The sequence below is a fragment of the Euprymna scolopes genome, chromosome 19 (assembly GCF_053919585.1).
Source record: "Euprymna scolopes isolate OS-2025 chromosome 19, ASM5391958v1, whole genome shotgun sequence".
NCBI lineage: Eukaryota > Metazoa > Mollusca > Cephalopoda > Sepiida > Sepiolidae > Euprymna > Euprymna scolopes.
In genome coordinates, this window is record NC_136500.1 from 31,568,851 (window position 1) to 31,593,961 (window position 25,111).

General features: G+C 37.4%; 1 protein-coding gene across 2 annotated transcripts in view; it reads right to left on the bottom strand.

Annotated features, from left to right (window-relative positions):
- LOC145303496 (dynein regulatory complex subunit 11-like) overlaps positions 1-25,111 on the bottom strand; it is a 152,905-nt gene that overhangs the window by 40,498 nt on the left and 87,296 nt on the right. For both annotated transcript variants that reach the window (XM_080144925.1, XM_080144926.1), the window contains exons 12-14: positions 23,037-23,149; positions 13,821-14,011; positions 2,182-2,381 (exon numbers count right to left, since the gene is read on the bottom strand). In XM_080144925.1, the coding sequence (XP_080001051.1) occupies positions 2,182-2,381; positions 13,821-14,011; positions 23,037-23,149 (504 nt within the window). The remainder of the gene's footprint in view (positions 1-2,181; positions 2,382-13,820; positions 14,012-23,036; positions 23,150-25,111) is intronic.

Genomic DNA, 25,111 nt, shown 5'->3' on the forward strand with positions numbered 1-25,111 from the left:
TTTCTATATATATTTATATATGCATATATATATTTGCTTAAAAAAATTTGCCTACCGAACTCCTATATCAGCTTTTGGTCTACAGACATGAAATTTAATATATAGGGTATTCGAACCCATGCAAAACTTAATATTCAGGGAAAATCGGTACAAATATGTGAAAATTAAAAAATGAAATTTGCCACGTGAAGATCGAATGACGGCATTACGAATATGCATGCATAACGGAATCGCTGTTGGTTCATGTTTTAATTTTTAGCCTTGCAGCAAACATGTTTTCGTGGGTCAGGTATTAACATCAATCATTTGGTTTTGATTCTCAGTGGTGGTGCACGATACATTGTTCGTTTTTTTTTTGTTTTTTTTTTTTTACTTTTTACATCATTACTATATATTGGGTCCAATATAATATAATAATAATATGTAATCTGAATTAATCAAAATATCATATTTAAGCGTAACCTGCTAGTATATATATATATATATATATATATATATATATATATATATATATATATATATATATGCATGTATTGTAATAGAGAGTGGTACATAGTGATTAGCAGTAAGAAAATAAAGTATGTGGTAAAATTCAGTTACACTCTTCTGGGGGTTGAAGGTTCAAGTGCGGGCGACACTCAAAAAGTATAATTGCGACCCATGTCTGATAGAACGATTAAAAGTTCGCCAGAAAGAGTCACGAATTCTACAAGATATACCTGAAGAAGGTCGGAGGTTACATCGACTGAAACGTCATGAAAATAATACTCAAGATGAGAACAGTAGTCAGAAGAATCGAAATATGAATATTTATTCCTCATACATTCTGTTTGTTTCAGAACTATTATGAAGCTCTTTGTGCAAAATCTATTCCCTTGGATCAATAGTTTCGATTGTGAGAAGTTGATTTTTCATGCTACTGAGCCAACAGCTAAAAACGATGCTATTTTAAAATTGTTATCAAAATGCATACGCCGCTCGACTAAAAGACAATAACCAAACCAAACACCATGAATAAATATTTTAAGATATAAAGCACTTGAAGCATAAAAACTTTTTCCTAAATTACTGGATTCGACATTAATTAACTCAAAACGGATTGGTATGCCGTAAAACAAAACAATCAATTAGCTAAAAGACAATTTATATTTAGAAAATGTACTGTTAATGCAAGATTTTTTTTAATAGGATTTTACATTTTAATTTTCTTTTTCATTTGTGATATCAACAAATAATCAATTATAATGAAATTAAATATCTCTACTGTTATATAATAGGAACTGTGTGTGTGTGTGTGTGTGTGTGTGTGTGCGTGTGTGTGTGTGTGTGTGTGTGTGTGTGTGAGAGAGAGAGAGAAAGAGAGAGTTCCCTATGAACTTGGAAACGACTTGGCCGATTTTTTTTTTAATTCCACACGAAGGTATCTGATGTGGTTGGGAATGTTCTTACGTAGACTTTGTATCTGAATGCTTTCGATAAGTATCGAAAATCTAGTTCGAATTTGATCAAAGTTAATACTTTCATACGTCCTAACATCACGGGTGCATTTGAGAAGTTTTATCACCGCACAAGCAGAAAGCTTATAAAATCAACTGCAGATTTGTTTATCCAGCAGGGGCGTGTTTGAACTGAATGTTTTTTTTTTAGAGCACAATTGACCAATGATACTTGACTCCTGTACGTTTAACTTAAATTTAAGTGATTATGTATAAATAATTTTATAAAATCAACTGTTAATTCTTTGATACGAGGGAGACACGTTTCAAATGGATGTTTCTGCTTGGAACAGAATTGAATCATGGTACGTGACATTCGCATTTAAACTTTAAGTGAAGCGATTCTCTACAGTGCAATGTAGACTATAATGTAGTATGGACTTAGTCACTGCGGGAAGATACACTGCCGAGGCGGGGTCCCTATCTAGAACAGGCAATCAATCGATTTGAGTAAAAAATGGGCGATTTCACCAATTTCGATAACAGTATAGGAGGGTGGAACATTTGTTGATTCTCATTCAATTCCGGACAACATCGAGTCTCCTTGCTAGTATTATTTAAATGTAATTATGCTATGTTTAAGCATGAAGAAACACACAGACAGATTGTCTCATGACTTTATTAATATGGAAGAAGCAGTGATAGAGAAAGGTGTGTGTGGGAGAGATAAAGTGTTACGTCTTGCCTTCATGGTGAGGTGGATCAACATCTTGAGGCCTTCTTTTCCGCCATATTTGCCAACAAGATTCGATGCGCTGAGATCAAAAAGGTTGGCGCCAGTTTCAGTACAGATCGCATGCACCAACATCTTTTTGCCCGTGCCCCGGGGGCCCGTCAGAAGGAGTGACTTGATCAGAGGTGCATTCTCGTGCACAAAACTTGAACCTGGTAGGAGAAATTGGAAATTTACATTTAAATTTGCATTAAAATATTTTAACAAGTATTGCAATGTGGGACTAAAAAAAACACTAGTAATGATGCAAACTTGTATATTATACATTCTAAATTAAAAACAAAATGGAATAAAACGCAAAATTCAGGGCATTTGCAAGTATCCAAAACCAAACTTTTACTTTTATTATTAATCTAATATATGGACCGTGCTGAAATAATAACTTTATTATTTAGAAACCCATTATTAATATGAAGAAGGAAAGGTGTTTTGTAGCTATTCTATGCTTTCATTTAACAATTTAATAAGCAAAAGATACCGTAAAAATTTAACTTGAAAATTCTATCTACAAAATAGCATGGTTCGTATTCTGTGTAAGTGCTATCATTATATTAATAATTACTAGATCAAACCAACATTAGGCAAAATCGCATTACTTCCGAGAGAATGTGTAAGAGAGGTTAACGTCACGGGTTGGTTTTGAATCACGCTAGCGTTGTATGGCTTGCATATAATTGATTTCTGATTTTATGCAAAGGGCGTCATTGGAAACGTTTTCTCCTGATATGTTATTCAACTCGCTGGAATTTTCCTTAAACATTCGACATTCAGCCAAACTAGATTGACACAAGATCACTTAATATTTTTACACTCATTCATGCATGTAGAAATAATACGGTATAATCACATTGACATCCTGATCAGAACTACATGGGTGTTCATATGGGGGTGTTGAATTCAGTATGTTGGAGGAGAGCGACACAATCTTGCAAAGACCACAAAAACTAATATTCTTAATATTAAGTCTAGTGATGGGACGATTCCAATATTTTTCCTGATTCCGATACAATTACCGATTCCGATTCTTATAAGTCTTTAAATATTTAACTATAGAGTTGCTGTTTTTTTCCGATTACCATAAAACACATGTTAAATGTGCAGATATTTTCTCAAACGCAAAAATTCACTTGATGATCTATAGATTTAAGTTTTTATAATCAATAAATATTTATTATTTTATCATTAATACCAGCAGTGGAAGATTTTGTTTTAAACAAAATCAAATAAAAAAAAAAAAACGACTATTAAAATAATCGTTTTTGGAACAGGAAAATAAGCACACTGTTTTCAGATTCTGATATCAATTCTGATACCCCAAAATACTCCAAAATGTTCAAATTTTTCCAATTCCGATTCCAAATAATCGTCCCAACACTGATTAACTCAGTTTCTCTCATGCGACTGGGGTCTGCTTGTGAATTTGATACTCCCTAGAAACTTTCCCCTTGAAGGGGAAAGTTGGCTAAACCCATTGCTTAAAATTCCCCAGAACCATTGGATTACTTATGCTTGACTGCTGAACAAGTGCCCAACAGTTTTTTCCGAATATACTGCACTACTAACGATGTCTTTGATTTGCACAGAACATAACAATCAGATACATTCCAACATGGCGTACTGCTGTCACATTTGGGGAGGCGCTACTCAGAGCACATTTATTGCTCAAAATCGATTTCGACATCTAGTGGGGGGAGGGGCACATGATCTCTTCCGTTTCTTACAGCCTGTTTTCTGGTTCATCCTTGTAAGATTTTCACAAAACTCATCTTTTTGACACAATCAAAAAAAAACTTTCTTTTTTCCCCTCTACATGCCTGACGTCACATGAACGAAGCTTCCCGCTGTGGAACACATTATAACAGAACTGCTTCTCTGCAGATTACAACATGGTCGTTTTCGAGTCTAATGTCAACAAATTCCTGACATGGGCTTCGGCAATCAGTCTCAATCATCTCATAAAGTTCTTCATCTCTCAACTGACAACTAATTCATATTGTTGACCCTTATCCTCGAGTGGCTTTCGATCTTGATAAATACTGCCCGTTAGTGAAACAAATAACATTTACATAGTTAAAACAAAGTCAATCTACAGATCATAGTTGGTAAATTGGTGGATGACCCTCTGTTCCAAAAAAATAATTCCACCAGCAATAAAAGTAATTAATAAAAATTCACAATTCTTTCTTAACGCAATCTAACTTGGTATAAATAAACTTCAGTTTATGTCTGACTTGCCCACCAAGTTTTAGTCATGGAGGACTAACAGTATTTGTTTTATTGCCCTTCAATGATCAGCACATCCAGATACTACATGCAAATTTGTCAATAACTCTAACATGCTCCTCTCTTGACACTGTCCTGATTTTGGTTCAGATATAGTCTAAAGTATGTTTCAATGGAAATTATCTTTGGGATAACCACACAGATGAAAATCGAGAGGGGGGGTATATTCCAATAAGTATAAAGTTCATTAAAGATTACACTTCCTCCATATGTAATGTTATGACCCTTTAGGCTGTGATCATAGCGTAGTATCTGTTAACTGTGGCAAGCGGGGTCAAGGGTCAAAACATTATTATTATTGTTATTGTACTCTTGTTAATTGATTTGAGCGACGGATGGTCGCTGGATCAGTTATTATGATTGGAAGAATAAACAATTAAATTGCGAAAGAAATGATTGATGTGTGAATCGCAAAAAGAATGTGAAAATAGAAAATAGATGTAAACATTCTTTTGGATTTGGATAAACAAATAACTAGTTGTGGATTAGATTGGTATGAGACACGTAATTAGGTGACGTAAGAGAACATGTGATGTAGTTAGTTTTGGAGAGATTCGGAGAGTGTAGGATTGACCACCAGAGCAGACAGACGTCTGGACAAGGGTGGACAGACAGCTAGGAGCGGGCTGTATGAACAGAAAATGTAGAAACTGCAGATCCTGTGAAACCCAATTGAGACAACGTTTTAATATATCATCTCCTCCAATAGAAACCAATATACAACACATACGTGACAACAAAATGCCTCTTCATCTCACAGAATGATGACAAAACAAATATTCTTGGACATTTATAAATGAAACTTAATGGACAAGTCAAGCATAGACTGAAGTTTACTTGTACAAAATATTGTTTGATTGCAGAAAAGATTATGATGTTTATTCATTTTTTTTTTTTTCAGGAATGTGTATCACCCTGTATTTCATTTTCTATTTTTATTAGCTTTGAATATTACATCTCACTTTCAATCTCTAGACATTGGACTCCAAGGCTGAGTGCAATACTTTATATGACGTCTTATTAGAGTTTCATATATCTTTAAAACGGCGGTTGTCTTCCTTGAAACAATATTTCTAATCATCCAATCGTTCCATTTGTACTTGATACAATACACAAAATATGATTAAATACTCTTAAATAACTTTAAATAGTTCATAAAAACGAACTCTGAAATCGCATTAGTTCTTTATTTTTTATTAAATGGGCCACTACTTATGAAGGCCAAAAGACACTCGAGAATAAGGGTTAATGAGAGGAATGAATGATGAAAAATATTATGAGAAGATTGAAAATGATGAATGGAATGAACAAAGTTTGATTACTTAGGAGGGCGTTTTATGACAAGTATTTGTTTACATTGGATTTGAAGAAGACGACTATGTTGTAATCTACAAAGAAGCAGTTTCCACAGATAGGAAATAAAAAAAAAACTCTGTTCATGGAAATTTCACTTGGGGCTAGGCACACAGGGGAAGTGTTGTGAAGGAACATAACTGGCTATACACCGGTTACAAACTGTATATATATATTGGACTGTTTGGCAGACAGCGGCAGACAGCGGCAGACAAGCAGTCGCAGTAAGACGGATAGTCTTACGTGTTGATTATCAGACTTTCTTCCCCATACTTGTTACTATGTACTTCTATTTACCTTAGGCGAGCAGCCTTACGTTTCTGTATTATAAATAAACCCCATTACACATACCACTCGGTGTAACTCACGTTTGTCTTTATTTCCTAAGTATTTAGGAATATAACAATGGCGACGAAAGGATGTTCTTTCTCTTAACAGAGATAAATTACCGTACCAAGGACTGTGTACAATGCAAGGATTTTTTGTTTTACGAAAAAAAACAAACTACACAAGGATTTTTGACCACGTGCGTCAATGAATTTAAAAATTTTTCCTACCTAAAGTAGCGAAAAGTACGGATTTTTCTTCGTAAAGAACTCACAAGAAATTATAGAAACATGTTCAAGGTAAAGTGGAATTTATATTTATTTTGACAAGTAAAAAAAAAAAAAAAAAAAAAAAAAATGGTCGCAAGTTGAATTCGAAACTACACTAAAGGATTACGAGTTTCGAAAGAAAAAATATAAATACAACGACTATTGTACCATTTTATGCCACGTGGGAACGGCAGCCATATATTTTTTTTTTTTTGGAAAATTAATTGTTTGTTATTGCCTTTATATAAATAATTGGAACTATTTGTCGTGGGAAGTAAGAAATATTTTGTGTATGAACTTACGTTGTTGAAAAAAAAAAAAAAAAAAAAAAAAAAAAAAGAATTATTTTACAAAGCCTGTTGAATTACTATGGATGAACTTTGTTGAAACGTGTTGTGTCTGCATATTGCTACTAATTTACGATATACGTAAATTTACGATTTTTCTTTGGAATTATTGTGTAGAATTCGAAAAGACATTTTTGTACTAGAAGCTAACATGGAACAATTAGCAGAGTTAACTAAGGCTCTAGCCCTTAGCATCCAGGAACAGACAAAAATGACTCAACAATTTTTAGCGCAACAACAACAACAACAACAAATTCAACAACAACAGCTACAGCAACAGCTGCAACAACAACAAGAAAGAACACAAAAAACTTTAGAGGCACAACAAGAACAAACAAACATACTACAACGACAAATGTCGACACAGCAAAAGAATTTAGAAAAGCTAATTCTAACGTCGACCGGGAAGAAGACTAATTTTTCTGCCGAGGGTATTTCAAATTCACTAACAGAATTTCGTTACTCCCCGGATACTGGTGTTACTTTCCCTGCATACTACAGAAGATACGAAACAATTTTTACGAAAAGATGTTTAGACTGGACCGATGAGGAAAAAGTTACCCTGCTACTACAAAAACTGGGTACTGATGAAAACACCAAGTATGCAAATCTAATTCTACCAAAAAAACCGGAGGAGGTTTCGTTCGAGGAAACAATTAGTACCTTGTCGAAAATATTTGATAAAAGGGATAGCCTATTTCACTCTAGATACAAATGTTTGAACATTCAGAAGGCAGAAGCTGAAGACTATCTAGAATATGCTTGCACTGTGAACTGTTTATGCGAATCATTTAAATTGAATGAAATTTCCGCAGACCAATTTAAATGTTTAATCTTTGTACAAGGTCTCACAGCACCAAGGGACAAAGATATACGTTCACGGATCCTAACAATTATGGAGGCGGATCCTAACATAACATTGCAAAAAGTCACTGAAGAGTGTCAACGTCTGATTAACATAAAGAAAGACAACACTCGCATTGAAGAGAAAAATATTTTTAAGGTGCAGCAAGTAAAAAGGCAAGGGACCACAAGAAAGTCCAGGTTCCAAGAACACAGGATCCTTAAAGGATACAAAGACCCAAAGCTAAAGTGTAAATGTTGTGGTAGTTTAAGACACAACAATAAGACCTGCTGGTTTAAGAACAAAATATGTTATGAATGTGGTCTCAGAGGTCACAAGGGAACATACTGTGCCCAGAAGAAAAGACAAGGGACCGATAATGTAAATACGCTTCGCATGAATAAAGAAAAAAGCTGCGAAAGACGGAAATATGTTGATGTTCGGATAAATGGACATCTGGTTACATTGCTTCTGGATAGCGGTGCAGATATTAGTATTATAAATGAAGATATATGGAAAAGGATAGGTCGACCTGAATTAACGAAACCCAGAAAGACGGCGAGAAGTGTGTGCGGCAAAAGATTAGAGTTCAAGGGAGAATTAAAATGCAAAGTGACATTCGCTAACCAGACTCATAAATCCAAAGTGTACGTCGTACCAGGAAAGAATACATGCCTGTTTGGGGTAGATTGGATTGTCCTGTTTAATTTATGGGAGAAACCCATAAATTCGTTTTGTAACGTTTTAACTGCAGAAAAAGCAAACCAAAGGGAAGACTTCCTGAAGGATTTGAAAACTGAATTTCCCAATGTTTTTGCCGAAGGACTAGGACTCTGTATTAAGACAGAGGCAAAATTTGAATTAAAGAAAAATGCCACTCCAGTATTCAAACCTAAAAGGAATGTGCCTTTTTCAGCGATGGACGCAATCGAAAAAGAGTTGGATAGACTTCAACAACTGGAAGTCATTGAAAAAGTTAACCACACAGATTGGGCAAGTCCAACCGTGTATGTAAAGAAAAAAAATAACAGAATAAGGGTCTGTGGAGATTTTTCAACGGGTTTAAATGACTGTCTATTGGACCATAATTATCCCCTTCCGTCCGCAGAAGATCTGTTCTCTAAGCTTAACGGAGGAAAAATTTTTTCTAAGATAGACCTCTCAGATGCTTACTTGCAAATTAAGATCAGCGATGAATGCTCCAAATACTTAGGCATAAATACTCATAAGGGCATTTTTAAGCTAAAGAGGCTTCCTTTTGGATTAAAGGTTGCTCCTGCTATTTTCCAGCAAATTATGGACACGATGCTGGCAGGGTTGGAATTTTCAATGGCCTACCTTGACGATATCCTAATTAAAAGTGAAAATTTGCAAGATCATAAGAAGCATGTAAAAGAAGTATTCAAAAGAATACAGGAATTTGGTTTTAAATTGAGCCCAGAAAAATGCGATTTTTTTATGAAAAAAATTAAATATCTAGGTCAAATAATCGACAAAGAGGGTCGAAGACCGGATCCACAAAGGACTGAAGCAATTGAAAAGATGCCTGCTCCAGATTCAGTGACAAAATTAAAATCGTTTTTGGGATTAGTTCAATACTATGCAATTTACATCCCTAACATACATAATTTAAGAGCTCCTCTTAACGAGTTACTGAAAAAGGGTGTTAAATGGAACTGGAATAAGGAATGTGAATCTGCTTTCCAAAATATCAAAAGATGTCTACTGTCAGACTTAGCATTGGCACATTTCAATCCAGAAAAGGAACTAATACTAGCAACGGACGCCAGTGATTACGGTGTGGGCGCTGTATTACTTCACAAGTATGAGGATGGTAGGACAAAAGCTATCGCCCATGCTTCAAGAACGTTGGTTGCAGCGGAGAAAAATTACAGCCAAATTGAAAAAGAGGCGCTGTCGATAATATTTGGAATTACAAAGTACAATCGATTTCTCCATGGACGATCTTTTATTTTGCAAACCGACCATAAACCCCTACTTACCATATTTGGATCAAAGAAAGGCATTCCCACACATACTGCGAATCGATTACAGCGATGGGCTGTAACCTTCTTAAACTATCAGTTTAAGATGGAACATGTATCCTCAAAAAAGTTAGGACACGCAGATGCATTATCACGGTTGATCCCTAAAAGAAGCGAAAGTTTCGAAGAAACGGTAATTGCTGCGCTTAAAGACGAAAGTGAATGTACAAGTTCAATGTGTAATATGATACGTGAACTTCCGGTAACTTTCGAAAAAATAAAAAAAGAGGCAGTAAATGACATTTTCATTAAGAAAATGAAAAATCAATTGGGATGGATAAAAAAAAATAAAAAGGTAGATCAAACAACGCCTTTTTCCATCTGTGAAGATGTGCTCATGTATGGTGAGAGGATCGTAATTCCACTAACGTTACAGAGGAAAATTCTGAAGGAATTTCATACAGGTCATCCGGGCATTTCGAGAATGAAATCCCTTATGAGAGGATATGTGTACTGGCCTGGTATGGACAAGAAAGTTGAAAAATGTGTCAAGACATGCAGAGGATGTCAATTAGCAGCTCGAGATCCTCCAGTAAAAACGACGCCATGGCCAAAGACGGACCTACCCTGGTCACGTCTGCATATTGATTATGCGGGACCTATAAATAGTTATTTTTACTTGATTATTGTAGATTCTTTTTCAAAATGGCCAGAAATATTTAAGTTTAGACATCCAACAGCAAAAAACACTGTGAGTGCGCTTAATGAAATTTTTAGCCGTTTTGGAGTGCCAAAAACCTTAGTGAGCGATAATGGAACAGCATTTACTGCTCATGAATTCAAAGAATTCTGTGACTCACTAAATATTCTACATATGACAACACCTGTGTACCATCCACGATCGAATGGGTTGGCCGAAAAATTTGTAGATACGTTTAAAAGGGCACTTAAGAAAAATCTTACTACGGACACAGACGAACAATGTATTCAAACATTTTTAGCAATTTACAGGGTGACACCAAATCCTAATAATAATGTCAATTCTTCCCCGGCTGAGCTAATGTTTGCAAGAAAGATAAGATCTGTCTTCGATAGGATGCTACCAGAGAAAAAGAAAGTTTTCAAAAAAGAAAACCTTAATACCAAGTGCTTCTCCCCAGGTGAAAATGTATATTTCAAAAATTTTCAAAATGGACGAAATCAGTGGGTTGAAGGTATTATCAAAAAAAGGATTGGGAGCATGGTCTATACCATCCAAGGATTAAGTTTTGTCTGCAAAAGACACAGAAATCAAATACGTCCCAGACTGTCTCCAAATGTGGAAGAGACACCAATGGAAACATTGTGCGATATTTTTGATATACCAAAACCAGCGTGTGTACCGCAAACAATGAATATTTCGCCTGAACCGACCATACGGGCTGGACAGAAACCTTTACCCCGGGTAACGCTGACCAGAAGGAAAAGCGCAAGAAAGAGAAAAGTTACCAGGAGATTAAGCCCTGACCCTAAAAGGAAGAGGTATTTAAGCTAAAATCAGGAAGATTTCAGCTTCAGGGGGAGGTGTTGTGAAGGAACATAACTGGCTATACACCGGTTACAAACTGTATATATATATTGGACTGTTTGGCAGACAGCGGCAGACAGCGGCAGACAAGCAGTCGCAGTAAGACGGATAGTCTTACGTGTTGATTATCAGACTTTCTTCCCCATACTTGTTACTATGTACTTCTATTTACCTTAGGCGAGCAGCCTTACGTTTCTGTATTATAAATAAACCCCATTACACATACCACTCGGTGTAACTCACGTTTGTCTTTATTTCCTAAGTATTTAGGAATATAACAGGAAGAAAAGAAATTTTTTTTCAGTTGTGGTAGAAAACAAGTTCTTGTTATGAAAGTCTTGAAAAGAGGGACCCGAGAATGTGAGTTCAGTCGAGAACCTTGCATGGAAATAACACAGCGTCTTTTCTGTGAGAAAAAGGCTGAAGACAACAGAAGGAATCGTCACGCATTATCAAAATCAAGTTTGCACCCTGTCAAGGCAAGAAAAAGTGCTTTTAACAGTACCTCATTTCTCTGTTTAATATATTTTCAACTTCAGTATTTTTTGTGACGTGGCCGCACATGTTGGATTCACACGTTGTGTCTGAGACAGTCGCAAAGAAAAACAAAAAAGAAAGAAATTCTACTTGGCTTTTCCAGTTGAAATGAAATGCATTTATTCATGGTTCTTCTAAAATAACACAGCGCCTCTCATTTTAGAAGTCTGTTAGTTTATGTCGTCTGCCATGTAGTCAAAAGTCTCTCACCACCAAATGTTCATCTTCCCTGGCTGGCTATTTCTTCTGATATCCTCGTCACGTGGTGCATTTTTCCCCTCTTTTTTTCTTTCCCTGCTCTTCCTTCGCTATGACATCACTTCACGCTCTGGTTCAGCCATTTGCATATGTGTTATGCGGCTGCTGCGGCTGCTGTGGCTGCTGCTGCGGCTGCTGCTGCGGTAGTGCTAGTGCTGGTAGCAGCTGCAGCTGCAGCTGCTACCAGCACTAGTTGTTCAGTTACATTTTTTGGGTCCAGCACTTTACATTTTCTTATGGTTTGGTTGATTGTTTTTGTTTTATGGCATATCAACCCTTTTCAGGTTATTTAATGCCAAATCCAGTGATTTTGAAGAAAAAATTTTTATAGAATATATTTGTTTGTTTTTTTTTTCAAGTCGGTCTCTAACCCAGAGAAGGGAAAGAAAAAAAGAGGGGGAAATATTTGGGACTCTAACAGGTACTACTACTCCGGGTCAGAGTGGACCTGGGAGCAATGGCAATTAAAGGGTGGCTCCACACTCCCCAAAGCCTGCAAGCTGGCGCCTCACCATCAGATATAGTTTAAGGTCATATCCAGAATCTTTCTTATGGTAAATGTAAATGTTAAAGAGACTAACAATGTGAGAAAGGACATGAAAGAACATCACCTACTATATTTCAGAATCGATTTTAAATTCTGTCAAGACAAGGGAGTGTGCTCGCAACACCCCGTATGTAGCCGCAGTACTCCATCTTAAGGTATATCTGACTCTTGTAGGTTTCGTTCAATATTTTTTTTATTCTTAATTAGACTTGGAAGATAATTAAAAAGGGAAATGTCTAAAGAATCATAACATAAAAATCTTCTTATGAAGATGACAGCAAATTGTAATTTTTAAGGAAATGGTCGGTATCTGCTAGTGATGGGACGATTCTAATATTTTTCCAGATTCCGATAAAATTATCAATTCAAATTCTGAATTATTTAAAATCTATAAATATTTAACTGCAGTGTTTTTTAATTATTTTTCAGATTACTGTAAAGCTCCATATAATATCTCTACTATTATATAAAAGTAACTTTGTCTGTGTGTGTGTGTGTGTGAGAGAGAGAGAGAGAGAGAGAGAGAGAGAGAGAGAGAAAGTTTGTTGCCTATGAATTCTAAAATGGTTGGGCCAATTTTTATTTAATTTCACACAGGAATACTTTCTGTACCTGGCAGTATTCTTAGATAGGCTTTGTATCGGAATATTTTTTATAAGTATCGATAATCGATAATTGTTCCAAATCGTCTGTTCCTTCATTTATTGGATTATTTCAATTATCGATTATCGATTATCATCTCAACTCTAGCATCTATCTCATCTATTCAATATAATAGGTGCCATTTTATCAACTAAGCTCCAACTCCTGTCCTATCGCTGCAATGCTGCATCTCTGTGCCTGTTTTACAGATATAATAATGGAATGTGCTCTGATGAACTCATTGTACTTGTGCCTTCCTCCGCATACATATCCCCGACAAACCTGCTTAGCAACAAAATCTCACCCCTTCACTGTTGAGGTCCTTAAATACCACAAAGCTTTCTACTCTAATAGTTTCTTTCCTCAGACAGCTAGACTGGAGTTCCCTTCCTGCTACCTTCTTCCCTGGTTGTATTGATATACAGAAGTTTAAATGTAATGTAAATCACCATCTCGTTAATCTTTCCTAGGCATGGTGCCAAATAGTAGCCCCTTTACATCCAAGTAGCGATATGCCTGGTTATGGGTTAACTTGAGTTAAAAAAAAAAAAGAAGAAGAAAGAAAGAAACTTCAATATTTATTAGCTGTATTAAAAAAATTTATCAACTCTAATTCAATACTGTTCACTTACCCAGAGGTAAAATGGCATAGAGAGTGATGACTCTTCGAATATCACTGAGGCTCGGCATTGGTTCGCACCCAGCTTGACGCAAGATGGTACCAAGATAACCATAATCTCCCAAAAAGTCTGATAAGGGCACATGTGGCGCCGGGATGATTATACCTTGCTTCACCATTTCCTTATATAATGAATCGATGGATCTGAAATCAAATGTTTGTAATATAAAATATTTCTAATCCAAAATCGATAGCATAACTTCAAGATTATGTTCTATATGTGTCAAGAAACCTTTTTTTTGTGTGTTGTTTTTATGTAATAGCACTTTGTTACAAGCTTGATTTCCTTCATGGTACATCTCTTACTTTGCATAACCTTTTGCTTGTGCTGTTTGTTTGTTTGTTTGTTTTGTTTGTTTAGGATCACTCATGATGATGATGATGATTTTTGTTGGCATTCGTTTCCCCAATATCTTTCTATTAGGAATTATTTCTAGAAGAATATCTAGTACTTACAGGAAGGACCACGTGAAGGTTGCCAACATTCCTAAGTAAAAGTGTTTCTGTGGAACCAACTTTTTGTTTTGTTTTTTTTACATAGGAGTTACCACTTATCAAAGCCCGGAGGCCACTTGAGGATAAGGGTTATTGAGTGTACAGTAATCAATGGGATAATATTTTAGTAATCGTTAGTGATGGAAATTAGGAAGATTTGATTATTTAAGAGGGCGGTTCATGAAGAATTTGTTTATGTTGGACTTAAAGACAACCAAGTTGTACTCAGCTGGGAAACAGACAAACGGAAGAGAGTTCCACAGGCGTGCAGTTGGGTTCAAACTTGGCACACCCAAGTTGGCAGCTTGCATCATTAACCAGAGCCACCATCACCTCCCTACTTGTGCTGATTACACTGGGCTGCATCAAAAATGCAACATCCATGACAATATCCTCTTCTAGACCAATTTTTCGTGCTGATCACGATGGTGGTAGTCATTTTGCTCGTAAGGTTCTAGTTTATGTGTTACAGCGTCATATACTGCGTCGTATATTAATATACCTTTTTTGTTGCAGATCAATTAAAGAATGGCACGGACTTGCAAAAACCACCCCAACTCATTTTGCTACATCTGCGGAAATTACACACTTTCAAGACAGAAGCGCAAAATCACTTCTACAGTGAAACAACTCTATCGTGCCTACTTTGGCATCGAACTTGGACATCAGGATAAACCATGGGCGCCACACATTGCTTGTGTGAAGTGCTTCGCTGGTTTATGCCACTGGAATAAAGGAAACCGAAAATCAATGCCATTTGGAATACCAGTGGTTTGGCGGGAACCTACGAATCACCATGATGACTGCTATTTTTGTATGGTGAAACCACTGGGAAGGAATGGTATAAGTTTGAAATACATTAAATACCCAAACATTCCGTCAGTTACGCAACCAGTACCACATAGTGATGTTGTTCCTGTGCCAAGACCTCCTGAGATTCTAGAACGTACCAGTGCAAGTGACTCTACATGTGATGACAGTGAAAATCAGGATGTTTATGAAGATATCAGTTTGACCTCTGAGAAAAGCCCTCAGTTATTTGAACAGAGTGAGCTAGATGACCTTGTACGAGATCTTGGTCTGTCAAAAGAATCTGCACAGTTGTTAGGTTCAAGGTTAAAAGAGAAAAATCTTTTGGCACGTAATACACACTTTGCACAGTATCGGCATCGAGAGCAGGAATTCGTGCAGTACTTTACCAAGTCCGATGACATGGTATATTGTCACGATGTTTCAGGTCTTGTAGAACACATGGGTAAAGAATACCATCGTGAAGTATGGAGGCTCTTTATAGATTCCTCCACCAGAAGTCTAAAAGCTGTGCTACTTTTTAATGGTAAAAACGTAGCATCATTGCCCATTGCTCATTCTGTTACCCTGAAAGAAACCTATGATACCATGTCACTTCTTCTTAACAACATACAATATCAAGATCACAACTGGCTTCTCTGTGGTGACCTAAAAGTTCTGACCATTTTGTTAGGAATGCAGGGGGGCTACACAAAATACCCATGCTTTTTGTGCTTGTGGGACAGCCGTGCAGATTCCGTACATTACCGACAAAGGGAATGGCCACAACGGACGGAATTTGTTCCTATGCGAAACTGCAATGAAAAATGTTAATAACATTCCTGTTGCAAATTTTTTTTTTCCAAATGCAGCCCAGTGTTATATTTATTTAGCCGTATCTGATCTGTTGTATTCTGTTGGCTAGATTAAGAAGGACTAACATTCGCAGGAGACTGGCAGGATCTCCCACTTTAGCTATCAAAGTAATCCTTGTCAATCATGCCATTGACATCTTTTTATGAGATCCACAACTTTTCTCTTCGTTTGGTGACATTGTAGCAGAAGGAGCAGCATATACTCACAGCTTAAGATTTTGAATATGTTTGGTTTATAACATCATTTCTGATTGGTTGTAGCAGTCAACCTTTTTTCTGACTTGTCCAATCAAAGACCATCTCTCATGTGAGTTGACCACGTGACTGAGTTTTACGTTTTTGATACATTTCCCAGATCAGCACGATCAACATGTCTCACTTCTAGATCTATTTCTGACCAAAGTTTCTGATGATTGTGTAACGAATGCCCACAGTCCATTCAGGAATGCTGATCACACTGTGATAATAGTATAAATCGCCCTAAATTCTCGACCCAAAACTGAAGAGCCATTGCTCAAAACAACAAGGTATTATAAAAAGGCTGACTGGAAGCCATCAGGGAATTCATCAGAGATACCCAGTGGGGAAATATCTTTTCTCTTCCTGTTGAACAGTGCGCAAATGAGACCACTGAATGGTTCAAAATGGCAATTGAAGCACATGTTCCTATGCAGAAATTCTATAGCAAGCCTCACTCTCCCCAATGGTTTACTTCTACTTGTGCAGTTGCCATTGCTCAAAGGCAGCATGCGTACCACAGATTTAACTGACATAAGTCCAGTTCCAACAGACAGAAGTTTATAGAAGGTAGAAGTAATTGTAAGAGAGAAATAGCGACAGCTAAGAGAGAATATACTGAAACCACCAGAAAACACATCGAAGCACAGAAATTAGGAACCCATGATTTTTATAAATATCTACAACAGTGTAGTAAATAATGAGCAATCAACAATTCCTCCACTAACCAACAATTATGAGGTTGTTTGCACGGCAACCGAAAAGGCTAACATGCTTGCCAATGAGTTTTCCTCAAACTCCACATTGGACCCAGCAAAACACTCCCTTCCCTGACTTTCCTTTGCGGACAAACGTCACACTAGATGATCTGAAAATCATTCCTTCTTAGGTGTATCATATCATGAAAAACCTAGACACCTCAAAAGCATGTAGACCCGATCTCATCTTGGCTGTGCTATTAAAAAAAATGCTCTGCCGAGGTTGCTTCAGTTCTCGCCAAACTTTACAACAAATGCCTTAATATTGCTTTCCTGACTGCTGGAAAACTGCTTCTGTGATACCAGTTTTCAAGAATTCTGGCAAAAGAACTGGCCCATTAAATTATCATCCCATTAGCCTCCTTTCACTTTTCGCCAAAATATTTGAGTCCATAATTAACCAAGCTCTAGTCCATTACCTTACAGCTGCTAAACTTCTAGCCGACCAACAATATGGATTTAGGCAATCCCGTTCTACAAGAGATATCCTAACTGTAATCTCTGAACATATATACCATACATTGGAAAAATCAGGGGACAGTAGAGCGGTAGCTGCAGATATATCTATGGCTTTTGATAGGGTAAAGCACAATGGTCTTCTCATGAAAATCAGATCATACAGTATCACTGAACAAATACTTAACATAATTAAATCCTTTTTAAGAAAAAGAAGAATCCAGGTTGTCCTCAACGGTCATACATCTAAACAATATAATATAAATGTGGGAGTACCTCAGGGATCGATCCTTGGACCTTTATTATTCCTAATATTCATAAATTACCTCCCTAATAAAATTGTCTCTGAGATGGATATATTTGCACGCTCTATAACAAGCACAACAGGAAAACAAATGAACATATACCTAAGGAAATGGCAGAAACACTAGAGGAAGACCTCCAATCTGTAGTGAAATTGGAACATAAATGGATGGTCACATTCAATGCTGCCAAGACTAAGCTTGTTTCCTTCAATAATTACAAGAAAGCTTCTCAACCACCAATAGCAATGGCTAAAGATACATTATGAAAAGTATTTCTTTCAAAATCCTCAGCCTAACGTTCACACGGAACATGAGTTGGAACAAATACATTGAGAGTATTGTTAAGGCCATCCTGTACCTCTATAAGGCCACCATTCGCCCATGTATGGAGTATTGTTGTCACATTTGGGCTGATGCATCTGCCACTAGTCTCTCACTCCTGGACAGGGTTTAAAAAAGAGTCGCTAACCTGATAGGTCCTGAACTATCATCTAATCTTCAATCTCTGTCCCATCAACGACATGTTGCTTTCCTCTGTCTGTTCTACAAGTATTTTAATGGTGAATATGTAGTAGTAATTCTTCTAATGCACTCACCTCCAAAAGACAGAAAGTTTGTTCTGTTTGTTGTCAACACACAGCTGCTGGGAGAGGAAGAAGAGGAAGAAGAAAGAATTGGTAGATTTGGTTGGTTTTAGGAGAAAGAGGGTGAGAATAACCGCGAGAATTCCCAAGATTTTAGAGGAATAAAAGACCGAACTCGGATGGATAGGCGACTGTGCTTTTGCTCAAGCAGATAAAACGGTGAAAGGAGAGGAAAGTCCCTCACTAAAGAAAGTTCCAACTCAAAGTGAGAAAGAAATTGAGGCTGAAGGACCCAGTAGGTTTCAAGCTATTTCAGCTTACAAATGGTAGGCAAAGCATTTGGTATCCGTCTTATTACTGAATTTCATGGCATCTCACCTGATCACACAGTGTCCGAATGGTTGGAACAAGTGGAACTGGTGTGTGAAATGTGTGGGGTTGACAATGTTGAGCGTGTTTTACAACTCATGCTAAGATGTGGCGTACTTTCCATATACCAGAGATTAACCAATGACCAAAGGGGCGGATTTGAACCAAGTAAAACGAACCCTCCTCATGGCTTTTGCGCTGGACCCTTTTGTGGCATATGACAAGTTTATCTCCCATCGTTTGCGCCCTGGGGAAACTATCGATGAATATCTGGGTAACTTGCAGGATTTTGCATGGTTATTAGAAGAAAACTTCTCTGATCGATGGCTCAGTTGCACTTTTGTGTCAGGACTCCCCAGTTCTGTTAGACAACAGTTGCGGGGATTTTCCAGAATGGAACAGATGACCTTGGAGCAAATTCTTGCGAGTGCCCGGGCTCTTATAACGGAGGAGGCAGAAGTGGAGGAACCTGTCGCTGCAGTCAGCAGACGCAGAATTCTTCCTCATGTGCCTGTGGACCAACCTTCAGCAGAATGCAGTTACAGTGCAGTTTCACAAGTGTGGATGTCACAATCACTTTGCCAGAGACTGCCGGCAGCCGAGAGGCAAAGTAGGCAAGGTGCTTCCAGAGATATACTGTTATCAATGCAAGAAGCAAGAACATGTGGCATCAAGGTGTCTGGAAAACGAGGCAAAGGGCGAGAGGTCAGCACCACTCTCTCATAAACTCCTTCCCACATAAACTAGAGGAGGTACTCCCGGTGATAAAGGTAAAGATTGATGGGCCAGATCAGATAGCATTGGTGGATTCTGGCTGCTCATCATTGGTTATAAGTGGATCATTATGTCAACCCAAAATATGGAAGAATACCACAATTCTGATGGCAGGATGGAAGTGTCTGTTAAGCCATGGTGTTGGCAGCATAACATTAACATTAGCCAACAGGAATCCTCTGAAGACTGACATACTGGTGGTAGACAGCAAACCATTGGGGTTTGACCTCCTTCTGGGGATGGATGTTATGAAGAAATTTGGTGGTATGCATATTGATAAGGGAGGCAAGACACATTTTGTTGGAACAGCTTTTGCTTTGGGTGTGACCATTCAGCTGGAACCACCTGACTTGTGCACGGAATTCATCCAACACAATAAAACCTGGACCGTGTCGTGGAAGTGGTCCGATGATCAGTCACCAAAAATATTATACAACAGAGTGCTAGAGTATAATATCGCCGTGAAAGCCCGTGGAGACTATGGTACAGAACCAACAAAAGGTGAAGCCGGTGCTCGACTATCGGGAGTTGAATAAACATGTAGACCTATATACAGCCCATGCAGACACATGCACTAAAAAATTGAGAGAATGGCGGCAGGCGGGATCACAGGTATCGGTGTTGGACCTTCACAAGGCATACCTTCAAGTAAGCATGCACAAATCACTGTGGCCATACCAAACAGTAATAATCAAAGGACAGAAGTATTGTCTGACCCGCATGGGGTTTGGACTCAATGTGGCACCACCCATCATGCAAACCATTGTTGATGCTATCCTAACAAAGGACAAGCATATACAGCAGGTAACATCCGCTTATATTAACGATGTATATGTAGGCAAAAGTGTTGTGCTTGCAGCACATGTGAAAGAGCATTTTAGCAACTTCTCAACAAAGAACCAGAGAAACTGCAGGATGGTGCATAGTGCTTGCTTTGCAGGTCTGGGGAGAGGATAATACTCTGTGTTGGAGAAGAGGGGACAATATTCCAGATATACCTTATATCGTCATGCGGCAAAATATATTTTCACTTTGTGGCCAGTTGATTGGACCTCTTCCCGTGGGTGGTTGGCTTCGTGTTGCTGTGGCATTTATCAAAAGGAAGCTTCTGATGTCACTACAGGGTGGGATGACAAAGTAAATGATGCCCCTCTCAACATCATGATCAAGGAGGTTCTCATCAGACTCCACAAAGAAGATCCGGTACATCAAAGGCAAAGCTCTTCTGAGCCAATGCAAGCTCTCTCGCTACCAGTGTGTCATTGATATATATAAGAGGATGCATGCTGGTTACATCCAGAAAAGGACTCCCAACATATAAACCTAGCAGAATTCGATGCCACCATTAAAGGAATGAACTTGGCAATCCTCTGGAAGATGACCACCTTGCACTTATTCACTGATTCTACATGTGTCCATAAATGGGTCTCAAATACCCTTTCCGGCAGAGCCAGAGGTTGGACTAAAGCTAAAAGTGAGATGCTCATCAGATGGCGTCTTGATACAATAATGAAACTGGTGAAGGAATATGCACTGTCGATGGATGTAGTCTTGGTCAAATCTAGCCAAAACAAGGCGGATTAATTGACAAGAGTGCCTCAGTGGTGGCTTGATGCGATTAAGAGGAACCTGTTCAACCTTTCTGCACTACATCTGTGAACTCGTTCAGGTTAGACCAGATCAAAATTTTTCACCAACAAAGCGGTCATCCTGGTGTGAAGCGGACACTCTACTTTGTGAAGTGAATTAATCCTGGGATTTCCAAAGCCACTGTGAGAACCATCGTCCAAGAATGTGAAGAGTGTCAGTTACTCGATCTGTCACCCATGCACTGGTCAAAGGGGACTTTGGATGTTAAACAAACATGGCATAAGATAGCAATGGATATACTCATTATGATGGGGGCCATTTTTTGACATTGATTGACTGCAGCCCCGCTTGGTTTGCCATCTGGCGATGCCTCATTCGTCAGGATGCAAAATGTGTAATCAATCAACTAAAGACTCTTTTCTATGAACGAGGTTCGTCATCAGAAATTCTAACGGATAATGACATTGCCTTTTGGAGCAGCTTGTTTAAAGCCTTCATGGATGAATGGAGAATCAGACTTCGATTTCATTGTGCATATGTTCCCTCCAGTAAGAAAACCTTCTATTCCAATAATTTCTTCCCCAGAACTGCTAGACTTGGGAACTCTCTTCCGGAATCCTGATTTCCCAACTGTACTGATATGCAGAAGTTCAAGTGTAATGTGAACAAACATCTTGCTGCTCATAGTATCCCTGCAACTTATGTCTCTGATAGTAGCCCCCTACATCAAAATGGCACTGTGCCTTGTTTGGGGTGAAAATGGAGTAGAAAAAAAAAATTTTAATTAAAAGCACACAAATTTTTTTTTAATTAAAAAAGGACACAAATTTTTTTTTAATTAAAAAAACACACATAGCCATTCTCTTTCTCTCTTCCTGGCTCTCAAAAGTGTTTTTGCTGTCGTTAATATCCAGATAAAACAAAAACTTATGTGAATCCAAAAATTCAAGATGCACACAACAATTTTAAACAAGCCACTCATTCAAAGGAGTGCGTTATTCACAATTTTGCACATTGTATTTAGATGTGCTTACAGTACAACGGTGTACATTTGATGCATATCATTTGACTGTAATAAAACAAAGACTGTTCAGTATTCTTAAATGGAACTTGGTGGACAAATCAGGCACAGACTGAAGTTCATTTGTACCAAATATGGTTGAATTGCAGAAGAATTGTGAATGTTATTAATGATTTCTGCAGTGGCATTTTTCGGTCATTCTTTTGAGGAGTTACCCTATATAAGAAAACATAACACTTCCTTACATATTTTTCAACCATTTTTCTTTTTGAGTAGCATAAATAAGAGTTTTATTGCTTTTGTTAAGTGTTCTTGATTGAAATAGCGAGTGTATTTCAGCAATTTCGTTGTTAAAAATGTGTGATAAAAAAATTGTATAATAAAACACCCCTTTTACCATCTAAAAAAAAGTTTTAGATGACTTCCCCTCCACAAGAAAATTTGTCAGTAAGTTTTCATATTTCTATCGGGCTAAAGTTGGAAATAATATTTTTATTGTTCTGTACACTGAAGCTAGAAATAATATTTTTGTTCTTCTGTGAAACTTAAGTTTGCAATAAAATTTTGATTGTTTGAAATAATATTTTCGTTGTTCTGTCATGTTAAAGTTTGAAACAACGTTTTCGTTGTTCCATTACACGTAAGATTGAAATAACGCCATTGTTCTGTCACACTTAAGTTTGAAATAACGTTTTCATTGTTCTGTCATGCTAAAATTTGGAGATTATATTTTTGTTGTTCTGTTACAGTTAAGTTTGAAATACTATTTTCGTTTATCTGTCCTACTTAGTTTTGAAATTTTTTTTTTTTTCTGTCAAACAAGTTTGAAATGGTATTTTCTTTACCAAACGTGAACTTTGAATAGACAAGAATATTTTTCTTGTTTTCTTTGTTGTTTTGCTTTCCCATTTCTTACCTGTCCGGTGTGAGATCCTTCTCTTTTTTCTTTTTGCCTTTTTTGCTGCTTCCTTTACCTTTCTTTTTGCCTGATTTCTTTGCTTTCTTTTTCGCTTTCTCGCGATCGACAGCCTTTTGTAAAGAAGAAAAGTTCATATGAATTATAACATGAACCTATATATTGTTGTAAGCATGCAAAGGTTACGTATTACTCAGAGTTGTACACGCTTAGAATAGCAGCAAAATTCCACCCCTTCATTGTAGACGTGCCTAGATACTGGGAAACTTTCTACTCTAATGGCTCGCTTTTTAAAGGAGCAGGATGAGAAGACTTACATGTGTGCAGTCAGCACCAACCCTATTCAGGGTTTAACCGGCTTCCTCCTTCAGAGGAAATTACATGGGAGTATGAAATTCACAAGCGGTCCCCAGTCGCATGTAGATGACGACGTTAGGTTTTTGCAACATTTTGCAGGGAGGTGTCGACGTTCTCCTACATACAGCACCTGGACTTCCCTAATTGGTTACCCATTTTAGTAATGTTGTTTAACTTTGGTGATCTGACGGGAACCGGTGTGTCAATGTGATTATGCCTCTTGAGTGTACCGTCCAACTCGTCACATGCTTTTCTTTTCCTTTTCTTTTTCCTCCTCTTCTTTGTTCGATCTTGATGCCTATATATGCATTTCATTCTGTGACGTCACGTGACGGCTTACATGCTGCCGCAACATTAACTCTGCACCTGAGTTGTCAATATGCACATGTTCTGGCTTGGTTATTTAATCGCATGGTCAGTGATTATGTTACTCATAGAGTTACGGGAAAGAGTAGATCATCATAACAGCTATATTTACAATTCTTACAACAGCATTATAATTAAATTAACTATTTGAGAGTTCAATCTCTTGAAATATTTAATTCAGTCCAAAGGAAATGCCAAACTGTTTAACAAAAATTAAAATCATTATTCTCTTGAGATGAAGTGACACTAAACATATATATTTGAAGAATGCACAGTCTATCATTGCATACCTATTGTCTCTGCCTGAAAAGGCATAGTAGCGAACATGATATGGCGACTGTTTACCTTGCTGAGATTACTTTTGGCCAGAAGCTGTGGCCTCCTCTGCTGCCAGTCATCGCGGGTTCGCTCCACTGGACATGAGCATTTGAGGTTCAGAGGGTGTCTATCTGATGCACAACAGATACTGCACCTAAACTGAGAAAGCAAGTTTGGAGCCAAGGTGGGAAGTCCTGTAGTGATGGAGTGAGACTACACTAACACCAAAGGATAAAGCACTGAGGCCCCAACTAGTCATCCTCAAGACTGACAGACTGCATGATGATGATGATTGTCTCTGCTCTATCGTTATTGTCATGGTAATTTCTCGTCTAAGCTCCAATCTGTGGTGCCCCCTTGCTATACTTTCACAAAAATCACTTGTTTAGCTACAACCACTATCAACAATTTCCCCCATTCTCTATCTGTGCCTAAATCTAAACCTGGATTCCATGAACTAAGTTTCTTTCCTAGAACTACCCGCCTGTGGAACTCTGTTTCGCTGGCCTACTTTCCAACTGACTACAATATAGTCGTTTTCAAGTCCAATGTAAACAAGTTCTTGCTGAGCTGTCCCCTTAAATAATTAAATTATACCAAATTCCCACAACTAACACTTGTTACACTGTTGTCCCAATGACTACTGTACACTCAGTAACCCTTATCCTTGAGTAAACTTCGAGCTTTAATAGATAGTGATCTCATCATAAAAAAAAATTGCATTGCCCAAAATGCAGTGAAGTCTTTAAACTTATGCAGAAAAAGAAATAAAATTTTAGTTGTAAAGTAGGCAACTCCTATTATATTCTTCAATTAAGAATATGAATAATCTCTCTTGTTAATTTTAATTTATCAGTGATTATTTGAGAATGTTTCATATAATCGTCTGAGCAGGACGAAGTAATTTTTAAAATGAATTGTATTGAAGTATGTTATTATATTGCAAATAACATGGTACAATAATAACAAATCGTCTGATAAATAAAGAAGTAGTCAACCACCTCAACAGAAACAACCTTCTTAGTGTCATGCAA